General features: G+C 33.4%; 1 protein-coding gene across 8 annotated transcripts in view; it reads right to left on the bottom strand.

The window, feature by feature from the left end:
- The window catches only part of SYT1 (synaptotagmin 1), a 724,462-nt gene that overhangs the window by 176,739 nt on the left and 534,990 nt on the right, over positions 1 to 12,733 (bottom strand). For all 8 annotated transcript variants that reach the window (XM_051963226.1, XM_051963233.1, XM_051963231.1 and 5 more), the window contains 2 exons: positions 8,088 to 8,255; positions 1,531 to 1,698 (listed from right to left, as the gene is read on the bottom strand). In XM_051963226.1, the coding sequence (XP_051819186.1) occupies positions 1,531 to 1,698; positions 8,088 to 8,255 (336 nt within the window). The remainder of the gene's footprint in view (positions 1 to 1,530; positions 1,699 to 8,087; positions 8,256 to 12,733) is intronic.

Genomic DNA, 12,733 nt, shown 5'->3' with positions numbered 1-12,733 from the left:
CAGCAGTCTCAGAAATCAGAAGACCCAAATTCAGTTCTTGATTGATGAGACAGGCTGTGTTAACTCTGGACAAAAATAAAAAAACCAACCCTACCAGGATGAAGACTAGAAACAAAATGATAACAATGATATAAAAACAATTCTGAATTATATTCTCTGAAATATATTCATCCTTGACACAACTGAAAATCTTGTTAGTGACCCTGCTGAGTGGAGGCAGTTAAGTACTAGTTAAGTACTTAACAAGAACAGATGCCATTTTTCAGACAACTCTTGAGATGTGTTGGTTACAGATATCCTTTGGAAGATCTGAATCACTTTTCTGTCAGGCTACTTTGGTCCTTTCCTCACAAATGGTGAGTTTGGATTTCTCAGTTCAGTTTTGAATATTCACAATTGAACTAGTTTACAATCTGGAAGACCAGAAATAGCCAGAAGTAACTAGAGAATGCTGGTGTTGTGGTAGCAAGAATAGACCCTTTGGCAGGACCCCAGTCTGGCTAGAAATGGCACTGTCTCAGTAATTCAGTGAGTTAAACACCTGTTTAGACTGTTCCCATTGGACTGCTGAGACAGACTTCAACATGTCCATGCTGTGCTATGCCATACTATGCAGGCAAAGTATAATCAAATTCTGGTATAGTTTAAATGCAATGAAAATATTGAACTTCCTGTTGTAAATTGCTAAAAAAAAAAAACACCAAAAAAACCCCAACAACAATAACAACAACAACAATGGGCTATATTATTAAAACCAGGAGGGAAACTATGAAAAGCACGGTAAAAAGAGGAGCCATTAAAAAAAAATAGATTTAAGCCTCAGCCTTTGTGAATTCCATCTAATGTTTCACCCATCATGCTCAGCCTGTCTTTAGTAAGAACAATGAATTGTCTCCTAGCAAGAGAAATCATTATGGAAAACATGTCATTTTTCCTCCTTGTTAGTAGCTGGGTAATCCTGAATAGAAAATACCAGAATGACTATAGAAAAGGCAGGGTAACATAGTATTTTTCATTGTCCCTTGTAGGACAAAACATTTTTGTAACCCTGTTGAGGCATACTCATAAGAGTATTTTTATATCAAATGAAAGTGAACATGGGAATTATTAATAGATGTTATATATCACTCTCATAATTTTCTTTTATGTAATACCTGCAAAACCTATATCTCTCTGTCTACAGAGACACACACACACACACACACACACAAAGAGAGAGACACACACGCAGAGACAGAGACAGACAGACAGACAGACAGACAGAAACACACATATACACACACTTACAGCGACACAGAGGAGAGACAGATAGACAGAGACACACACACACACACACACACATACACACACAGACACACACAGACAGAGACAGAGAGAGAGACAGAGAGAAAGACAACAATTTCTTGGATTCTATATTTGAATGAATTTGATCAGTGGCTGAGAGCCTTGCATCAATATAACTAATTAATAAGTCTAGAGGATAATAGGAGAAATCAGAATAAAACATTAAAATAACAATGGTTTTCTTACCTCTTCCTTCTCAGCACTTTGTAAATCTCTCCATTCTTCAGTCACATGGCCAAAATCCACTGTATTCATGGCCACTTTAAACTCCCCAATAATGTCATGTTTGGAGAAACGGTCAAAATCATAGACTGCCATCACCAGAGTTTTCCCTCCTAATTCCGAGTAGGGCACCTATGTTTAAAAAAAAAAAAAAAAAAAAAAGGAAGGAAAAAAATGAAATGTCTCTCAGAAAACAGAAAATAAGCTGCTATGATGCAAATTAGTTTATGGTACTTAGCTTTTAATAGCCAAGCTTTTAATAAGCAGCACTGGAAGAAAATTAGCATGGTGGTGTTTTCTTCTTTTTTTCTTTTTTCTTTTTTAATTGAGTCACTTTACTCTCTGAGACTTGAATTATTCAGAGGAAAATGAGACTACTCCACTCATTTATCTCTTTGCCTCAGAGATTCAGTAGCTTGTAACAATCTTAATAAGAACAATAATTCCTGCATAGCTATGCAATCAAAACTGAGAAGATGCATGTATCTCTTCAAGAAAAACACATAAAGCAGGTCAGTTGCATAGGCTGCATAAAATTAGTTTTCTTGTAGTGAAGATTTCTTGATAAAATGAGTTGGTTTCTTAAAAGGAGCAACTAACATATAAGTAGCTTACACATTTTGAAAGATCTATGAATTTTTTTACACAACTGGAATATTATAGCTTGATTCACCAAGTCATTAATATTCTCTCCCTGCTGAAATAACTTTGTATTCATTCTTCTTTTATATATATTATAACTACCTTCCCTTACCTTAATGAAGGAATATTTATTTTTGTTTGTTTTTTGAATCCTTAGCACCTATTATGATGTCAGTACCCAATGGACACTTAAAAACATTGAATTGAATTGAATTAATAACCAGGGCTCTAGGCAGCTGGATGATTTAAATGCATCTCCTAAACCATCTCCTTCTCTCTGAATCACTTCCTTATTGGTAAGGTTTTAACTAAGAAATGTGTATTTACAATATTATTATTATTATTATTATTATTATTATTATTATTATTATTATTATATGCTCAAGTTCCTTCTCAGGTATGACATGTTTAAAGATGCATGGTAGAAGAATGCTAAATACTATTAAGTCCTGCAACCGTTCAAATGTTTTAAGGACAAATGTACTGGGTTGGGGTAATTATTGGTAACATATTTTTAGAATTTAGGAAAAGCAATATAAATCAGGTAAGTTACACTTGAGTAGCTAGCTGCTAGGAACGGTTACTTAAGAAATTATTCAGACTTGTGTTGAAGGCTCAATTGCTTTTAAATACTTTCTCCTATATTTATGGTAAAAATTGTTATCATATGGTCCAATTAATATTCCTTAATTATTTATATATGAAAAAGGGAAATAAGAGATAGGATATTTTGCTATATTATCAAATAAGCACTTCAATCCATTAAAATTATTATAATTTATATAAATTTATCTGATATTGCTTATTATGCGAAGAAACTATTACTTTGAACTTCAAATTTTCATTATACACTTCAAAAAATTAAATCATGGATTTAAAGAATATCATCATCAAAATGAACACAAATGAAAATTATAAAAATAATGTTAAAAATGGCAGTTAATGTAGATACGTTTTGAAAAGAAATAATCTACAAAAGGCTATTAAGTAAGCTGAATTTTTGTGGAAGAATGAATATATTTCCAATTAGGATATGAAACTTTGAACTATTTTGTTTTACATCTGAAATCTTTCTAATGCCCCTCCTTACATAATTTTATTGTGGGGAGAAAAGTGGTGTGAGCAGAATAAATAGAAATCAGACTTTTGTGTCTTAAGAATTAAGAATCTTTGGGACAGCGCAAAATAACCCATGATGAAATGATGAGGACTTATAAAGGGAAAGCATAAGAGGAATAGAGAAGGACTATTGATGCTGTGAGCTATATAATAAGGAGAAACATTAAAGCTTAGTGACAAGTTGGTTATGAGGAATGAAGGTGATGGAATAGTCAAAAATGCTTCACTTCTGCTCTGAAAACTATTAGAATATAGATAATTCTGATAGAAAGAAGGTGAGAAAAAGGGAGAGAGGAAGGAAAAAAGGAAGAAAAGAAGGAAGGAAGAAAGGAAGGAAGGAAGGAAGGAAGAAGAAAGAGAGGGAGGGAGGGAAGAAGGAAGGAGGAGAGAAAAGAAAGAAATTAAATAGGTAGATAGACGAATGATTGAATGGATAGATAAGTAAATAGATTGATTTGGACATGTCATTTAATAAACATTTTATCACATGCCTATTGTGTGTAAGACAAAAGACAGTTCATGCACCCAAGAAGCTCACAGTTTAATGGGGAAGAAAACATTCAAACATTTATGAACAGTTCATATTATTTAAGATAAATTTGAGATAATCAGCAGAAGGAAGGCACTGCCATTAAGAAGGATCGGGAAAGATTTCTTTTAGAAGATCATTTAGCTTAGACTTAAAGGAAAGGCAGGGAAGCTAGGAGCCAGAGATAAGGAGGAAGAACATTCTAGACATGGGAGACAGACAGTAAGAATGGTCTGTTTAAGGAGATTAAGTTTCTTGTGTAAATGGCCAGGCAGTTAATGCCACTGCATCATAGATTACCTGGGGGTGGGGAAGATTACTTGGGGTGGGGAAGGACTGGAAAGGTAGAAGGGGGCGCCAAATGATAAAGGACTTTAAATACCAAGTAGAAGAGTTTATATTTAATCCTGAAGTAGCCAGAGGTGATGATGGGTTACCTCTTTGAAAGTTCATTAGGTGATTATAATGTGTGTTTAAAGGGCATGTGAGAAGCAATCAATTGATAATAAACATTTATTAAGTAATTACTATGGGTCAGGCAATGTAGGAAGCACAGGAGGTTTAAAAAAGAAAAAAAGACAAAAAATAATCCCTATCCTCAAGGAGCCTGCAATCGAATAGAGGAGCTAACAACTTATCTATATTATCTAATATCTTTTCAATTAAAAAGATTATACATTTAAAAAATTAAGAATATTTTAACTTTAAATCTGACTTCACTTTCTGTTTTTCTGTCTTTTTATTTTCCTGACTGTTTTATAACCTTGAAAAATTTCCCTAGGCTTTTCCTAGAGGTGATTAAGCAGGGAAGGCATGTTAATATAAATTTAGAATTGGCAGGTAATTTGTTTCTCTCATTTAAAAAGATTTAGTTCATCTTAGTTAATGGTCAATTTGTCAGTAACTGCCAACCTTCTCTCCATTAACATTTCCCCTCTTTATCCCCACTCCCTTCTGCCCCACTCCCTACATCCCCTTCTTATACCCCTTAACAAACTTTGGCTAAATTTGAAGTTCTGGGATTAAGTATTTTATGTTAGGATGTTATTTTTTTTTTTTAATTTCAGAAGTATAATTAATGCATTATCTTGAAAGTGTTAATACATATATGAAGGAATAAAGATTAAACCAATGATTTTAATTATTTTTATGAGCTCCAGGGAGAGGAAGTGTTGTGCTCAGTCCCCTTTTATTGTCCTACCTCAGTTTCCCTAATTGGCCCTGCCTCAGTTTCCCTATTCGTCCTGCCTCAGTTTCTCCAATTGTTCTGCCTCAATTTCCCTAAATTGTTCTGCCTCAGTTTCCCTAGTTGCAACCCCCCTTTTCTGCCCATTAGAACTGAGATAATTAGGGCTGTGGAGATCTGACATTCCAGAAGATAAAACTCCAGATATCCTATCTCAGATACCTAATTGGCATTATTTATAATTCTAAATTTCAGACTTCCTGGCTCTAAGCTGGACACCTCCTTAACTCCCAGTTAGTAAGAATTTATGGTCTTATCCCTCAACCTGTCAGAACCGGATGGATGGTCTCTGCCTGGAGATTCTTGCTTATCAGAGTTTGGACTCTACCTTTGTCTAGCTACCTGAGCTAAGAGATATAAATGTCATTGAGAACTCACATTTGCTGCTGGATGCTTTGGACATCAGCCCTGGGGGCATCATGACTCCAACACAATCTCTCCCTCTCAGAAATCCAAATAAAATATTAAAAACTCTCTAATCTCTATCTTGCCTCAGTTTCTCCGGCATTACGGAAGGTCCCTACATCAATGAATTTGGAGCCTGCTGGGTAAATTCAAGCCTTAGAGAGTTGTCTTGCCTAGGATCACATGGGCCATATATATCAGAGAGAGGATTTAGCTCTTCCAGTCTTCAAGGCAAACTCTCTATTCATTGCATCACACTACCTCTTTTATTGTACATATATAAAATATAATATATTTTAACATTGGTAAACCTGATGGTTTAACTTATCTGAATTTATCCTTCCTTTGTTCTTTTTATATAATACCAAAAATGGTTTGAACAGTATAAAATTTAGATAATCAACAAGTTACTTTTAGTATCCTTTAAAACCCTTATATTGGATTGACTAAAAATAAAACTGAATTAAATCAAATCAATAATGTTTTTAAGGCATTGTATGGTGCAAGTCTGACAAATCCACATATATGTGGATTTGGTGATCACTTATGATGAAATTTGCAAGGCAGTACAAAGCCTTTACCTAACTTCAAATAATAGTTCTCATTATTTTGTCATAAATCTTGAAATTCTCACCTTCCTGATCAACTATAATTATTAAGCAGCTTAAATTCTTGAAATGTAAAAAGAAATTTCTTTTTAAAAACAAGGTAACCAGAAAAAGAGGAACAAATTTGGAGAGTGCTTTATTCACCACATAGCTATAGTTAAGTCAACCTTACTGTCATAACAAAGAAACTAAAGGGAATTAAAGGCACAGGAGCATGGAGAGAGGTGAGCAATCAAGCATATACGATATAGCTGGAACTGCATTTCTATTATATGCTGCCCATTTCTTAATTCCTCACACCCCAACTCCCAGTAAAAGAAAAAAAAACAACAAAGTGAATCTGAGATTGATGTTTATCAGCACTGATAATTCCTCTGATTCTGATCATCTGACCTCCTTGTCTCCTCATTTCTCAGTTGTATTAGAAAGATTATTTTGTGAGTATGAATGTGGACTATGAATAATTCCACAGTCAGGAAATAAATGAGACTATGAGGGGGAGCTCTGTGCTTCCAAAGCCTGGGATTCCCTTCCTGAATTCAGACTTAGGATAACTTGTCCTTGCCTTGTGTTCTTATGAGAGTGGGGACAATTGGGATGTCTTATTTCTTAAATATCCATAATGTGCTAGGCATTGTGTTAAGAGCTGGGAATATGAAGAAAGGCAAAAGACAGTCCCTGTTTTTAAGGAACTCACAACCCGTGTTTATCTGTTTATTGTAGAAGGAATAAGGAGACTGATCTGATCGTTGGTGACAATTGCTCCCATTATACCTTCCTGGAATAACTAGATGTTTGTTTGGCTCCCCTTGTTTCAGCTATCAAAAAGGACAACACCCAATTAATTATTTCTGAAATACTCTCTCAGTTCCATAAACACTAGAAGAAAACTTTTGTGTTTTAAATGCAAATATCCTTCTAAAGTTGGTGGAGAAAATGTTTCAGGTTGCTATCTAGGTTTTTGGGATGCTATAGTATCTAAAGATGAACTAGATACAGCTTGAATTGACTCTCAAAAGCTGATTTTAATATTTTCAGTGTGAGCACTGATTATTCTGTGTCTCTTGAAATGAACTTTAAAATGATCATCACAGTTTACTTACATTATCATGTTACAGGATAAGACATGAAAATAACGAGATAGCATCATAGTTGGCCAACTGAGTTCAGTTATCTTATACATAAATTGGGTAATATTAATAGCAACTACTTCATGAGATTGTGACTATCAAATAAGTTAATTTCTGTTAAAGTACTTTGCAAACTTTGAAACATTTTTATTACGCAATGTATATATGTATTTATGATATATATATACATATGTATGTATTATACACACATATACATGAAGGAAATGGAAAACTACAAAACTTATGTATTCAGTAATGGTCTATGCCTTTAGAAGGAATACTCTTGCTGAATTATTACAGAACCCAACATTTCCTCTTGTTCTTTTTGTGAAGGGAAGTGTTGTGCTAAGACAGAATATACCAAAAGAAAGACCAAAAGGAATAGAAATAGATTAAATACCTGAAAAAACCTAAAATATTAAGATAACTCTTGATAGTAAGTTAAATTATGTGGCTTTTGAGTATTCCACAATATCCTGCACACATAAAGGCCTTCCAAAGGACATGGGTGTTTGTTCTGTTTACAATTCAGAAAAACTAAATTATACATGTTCCTTGTGATTTTAATATGAATCTTTTTCTTTTTGTAAATGATCATAAATCTATTATTTTGAGACACATGAAATTCATATAAAAATAATTGAGTATCTGATTCTTACCGGGAATTACACACACATGCACATACAAATCATTGGATCAAAACAAAGATTTGTGATGATTTTTATACTAAAAAAATTCTATGGGGACCTTGGGTCATAAATTATATATCAGAAGTTTCAGGAAGTTAGGTGAGTTGTTAGAATGCACAAGCAATCTTTAAAAAGACATTATTTTAAAAATACCTTGAAAGTAAACTGTTCATTGAAGACAGGATTGAGAGTCTTCCTGTGGACTTTTGTCTCAAATTTCTTCTTTTTATCAGGCAACAGGAACACTTTCACATAGGGATCTGATGTGCCACCCATATCTAAGGCAGGAAGCTCAGCAGCTTGGATGATGCCTACCATGAGCTAAGAGAAAGAGGGAAAAAAACCCCAAAGTCAGATAAATTCATTAAGTAGCCATTTTGGGAGGGGTTGGTTTATTTATAAATGCACCATTTTCTACTATTCTTCCTCCTTCACTTTTTAAATTTTTTTGCTTGTTGCTCTCTTTTAATAAACTTTCATCCCTGCAGGAACCTGAACTGGAGAAGGCAAATGAAGAGATGCTATAGGCTTCAGAAAACCAATTATGGCAGATGCTAGCTCTAGGAAGCCTGGTTTTGAGCACAAAAGAGGCTTTTAAAGGGCTGCTGATTACAGTTAAATATGGAATTCATATTTGCAAAAGAATTGCAATCAAATAACTTTCCACTTGCTAAAAGCCCTTGTGCATTATTTTTCTTTGAAGGGCATGATTTGTAGATGGAAATACATTGTTAAACAACCATACATCTATAATTATATCTTAGCAGTTTCTATTCTAAAGCATCCCCCTTCAATCAGTTAAATATAAATTTCTTAGAAAATGGGGAGCATTTTGAATGAGAAAATTAAATCATCTAGTGTCCTTCACATTTGACCTTCACTTTGGTACAAACATCTGGGAGTAATTCATTTTAGCTAGAGCATAATTAATATTATCTTTTTGATGGGTGAAACTAAATGAGAGAGGAAACATATTTGTGTGAAAGAAATCAAAAGAGGTAAACTTGAATCTTGAGTGTATTAATGTGTATTAAGTTTATTAATGATGTACATCACTTATCAGAGGCACCTCTTTTTCACCTATAAAAAGAGAGTTGGACCAGATCAGGCAGTTTTTGAGCAGTTTTTAAAATTGTGACCCCTTTGACAATCTGGTGAAGCCTTTGGATGTCTTCTCAAAATACTATTTTTTTGAAGGACATAATTCAATTATTAAGAATTATTATTATTGGAATTATTAAGAAAGCTGATTATATTGAAATGTAGTCATCAAAAATGTTAAAAAGAAGTTCACAGTCAGATAAGCAACCCTGAATATGATTTCTAAAATTTCTTCCTGTTCTCTCATTTATGATACATATCTTAGTGTTGTAATTTTAGCTCTGTATAGCAAAATGAATACTGATGTGTTTTCTAATGTCAAAATGACAAAGATTTTTATTTTTAACTAAATATACAAATAATCTTTTTGGTCATCTTCAAGTTTGTTTCTCCACTGATGGGCGTTTTCCTGATTATTTACTTTGGTCATTGTCCCCCAATGGAGAGAAAGCGAAAACAGTCATGGATAGGTCCTTTTATTTGTCTTACCATCAAAGAGTCTAACTAAAGCATCTCCCATCTGTTATTCTAGGAGTGTAAAAGTTCAAAAATAAAACTATAGGATCTGGATCTACCACAGAGCTTTATTCTTTCAAGAGTAAAAAAAAAAAAAAACTTGATACATGAGTTTTAGCTCATTGAGATAAAAGCAAAACAATTCACTTCCTACACAACAAAACCCTAGATCAATTGTTTTGTACACAACTGAACCTCTCTGCTCTTAGTGGGATGAGGTTAGTGTGACGCAACTGCTATTCTAACCTGATGCAGCCAATGGATATGAGATAATAGATTTTCTTTTTTATTGCTTTCTTTGCCTTTTGCAACATCAGCACATCATTTTAGTCACAAGGGCATAAAGATTTAGATAGGAAAGGAGATGCTAGAAGCAATACATACAAGTTGACGAGGTTTTTAAATGTGTATCAGGAAAACAACAAAGGATCCATTTCTTTTCATACTGTTATGCAGTATTTTGTATCGACTATTTAGCTAGCAATCTGCACAATCAGGAAGTCATTTGTTTCACAAATCAAACACTTTTAACTCCTGAGAAATCAAACCCACAACATTGCTGTTTTTGAAAATGTAAAGTTATCCGTTTTTTGTCTTTCTCAGGCACCTGTCCAAGAAAGAAGTGTAATCTATTTTTCTTCTTGGTGAAATAGTGAGCTAAAATGGCATTCTAATGAAGCCCACCATTTTTCTTAAGCAAGAATATACATTTTTAAAATAGAATACAATTTTTAGATTTTTAAATTTTTTTTTTATTATTTTCTCCTTACTGAATGTCAATTATTTAAATGATAAATCAAATTGCAGAAAACTTTGTATAAAACACCAAATATTTCATCAGGTAGAATCTCAGATTATGTCCCTATATTGATTTTCATTCTCTCCCTTTCTCTCTCCTCCATCCTATTTTCATTTTTCTCCTCTTTCTCCATCTCTTTCTCCCTACTTCTCTTCTTTTCTCATTCATCTATTTATCTATCTATTTTTTTGTATGAGGAAATGTGCTTTCATTAGAGTGCAAACATGGAAAAAAAAATTAGAAAACTTTATTTTCTATAAATATAATTCTTTAACATGCTACTTATAACCTAATGTAAATCTATCACAAGAAGCAACCAAAATGTGAATAATTAATGTGAAATAGCAGTTTTTATTTTCACTAAAATGAAAAATTAGAATCAAATGGGTATATTAAAAATTTTGATTTTTCTAGTATAGCTCATTTCCCCTCAACCTGACTTCACACTGTAAGGGAGTAGTTTACCCAGAGGATGATCAGTTCTCACAGGGTTCTAGATATAATAACGATGGATGACTATTGCTTCTATTTCCTGAATCCACATTGGTTTATTTCCCATTAATAAATCAGCTACTCAAAACATTTACTGAAGATGCATATCAACCACATAATAATTACTTAATATTATTCCTATATACTTGAATCACATTCTATTACTCTCCATAAAGAATCCATGGGCAGAGTGAGCACACACTAAGGTACACACATAGGAAATATGGCCAGTGAAACTCACAATCCTCTTTCTGTCTCAAAAAGTTTCTTGATGGGCATAACTTTTATACTGAATATGTGATTTTTAAATTTTTGCTAAGCTGAAATGAAACATGCTGTGCTATATTAATACCTCACTAGACATAGTGTCTCAACTGCATGAGTTAACCTGCTGAACTAATTCCTTCATGGTCCACTTTTAAGCTATTCCTGTGAGCAGTTATAGTATCCATCTTTTTCAGCTTCAGATTTAGCTGATGCATTCAGTTGAAATAATCTTATACTCCTTTCAGAAAAAGCAATAGCATTTATTATAAGTTTGGCAAAAGCCTTACTAAGTCTGTGAAGTTGGATATAATCTTCTTTATCTTTCAAGAACCAGAGGTACAATTTAGAGAAGTATCTTCTGTCTTCTTTTAGTCTTTTCTAAGGTTTATTACATCTCTAAATCTATGCTAAAATGATCTTATCTAATGTTTACATCAAGGATCCTCAATATTAAATAGTGTATAATTTTTTTATAGAAATAATAGTAGTAGTTGCTTATATCTTCTTAGTAACTGTTGTTTTCATTTTTTTCCCGACAGAATCATAATCTTCTAGCTTTTTTATTCTTTTACAATATTTCTCTCTTTAAAATCCTTGAGGACTTTAACAGTTTTGTCCCTTGCCTGACTCCTGGTCATCCTTCTAGCTCAATTAACTGCCATGCATAGGGCATGTAAGCCAACTTAGATGAAGTAACCAGGTACCTTGAGGGAGTGACAAAGGACAAGAAGTTCCAGATAAATTAAAAAACTACCATTACTACCTTGGTAACTTTTCCCCCTCAGACTCTGATGGAGAAAATTAAGAACTATGGTAAAGTCCCTTCAGTTGGTATCTCAACTTGGTTATGGGACCAAGAGATTTCACAGTAACAAGGCCAACAGTTCCATCCAGTCTAAGAATTGGGAGATTTTTAGGATCCCTGTACCTTGTTTACCATTCTATCATTGACATTATAGAAGCAAAAGGGGAATATGTAGGATAGGGAGCCATTTTGTAATATGGTTCATTTTGGTGATGAATTTCTACTCTATTAGACTCCATGTGAGTTGTCCCTCCTTTGAACTCCTATAGTACTTAAAAAAATCTCTAAGTAATTATCACATTCTACTTCTTATTTATCAACTTTTTGCCTATCTCTACATAACCCACCTCTCAGTAGAATGTCTGGCACATACTAGGTACTTAATAAATGTTTAGTGATTATTGGTTGATAGTTGCAATTAGATTTTTGAGTTTTTAAAAGGCAAGGACTATATTTTGCTCATCATCATCTCTCACAACACCTAACATTAGGCCTTGCACATTGTTTCATAGATTCATAGATCCAGAGCTGGAAGGGATCAGAGGAATTGAGTCCAACTATAATCTTTTACAGATGAGGAGGTCCCAGAAGTTGAAATAATTTGCCTGAGATCATGGAGAGAGTTAGTTTCAGAGACAGAATTTAAATCCAAGTCTTCTGATTCTAAAGCCAGTGGCTCTTTCTATTATAATAAAAACTCAGTTAATCTTTGTTTACTTTGATAGAACATCAAAATCTATCTGATGAAATTTCTTTCTTATTTTCATCATGTCAGAAAGTGAAAAAAAATACTTTTATTGAGGTTATAGAATTGACAAG

This window comes from Antechinus flavipes, chromosome 5, assembly GCF_016432865.1.
Source record: "Antechinus flavipes isolate AdamAnt ecotype Samford, QLD, Australia chromosome 5, AdamAnt_v2, whole genome shotgun sequence".
NCBI classification, from domain to species: domain Eukaryota; kingdom Metazoa; phylum Chordata; class Mammalia; order Dasyuromorphia; family Dasyuridae; genus Antechinus; species Antechinus flavipes.
The sequence above is the reverse complement of the archived record's forward strand: the minus strand, read 5'-3'. Positions and strand labels throughout refer to the sequence as shown.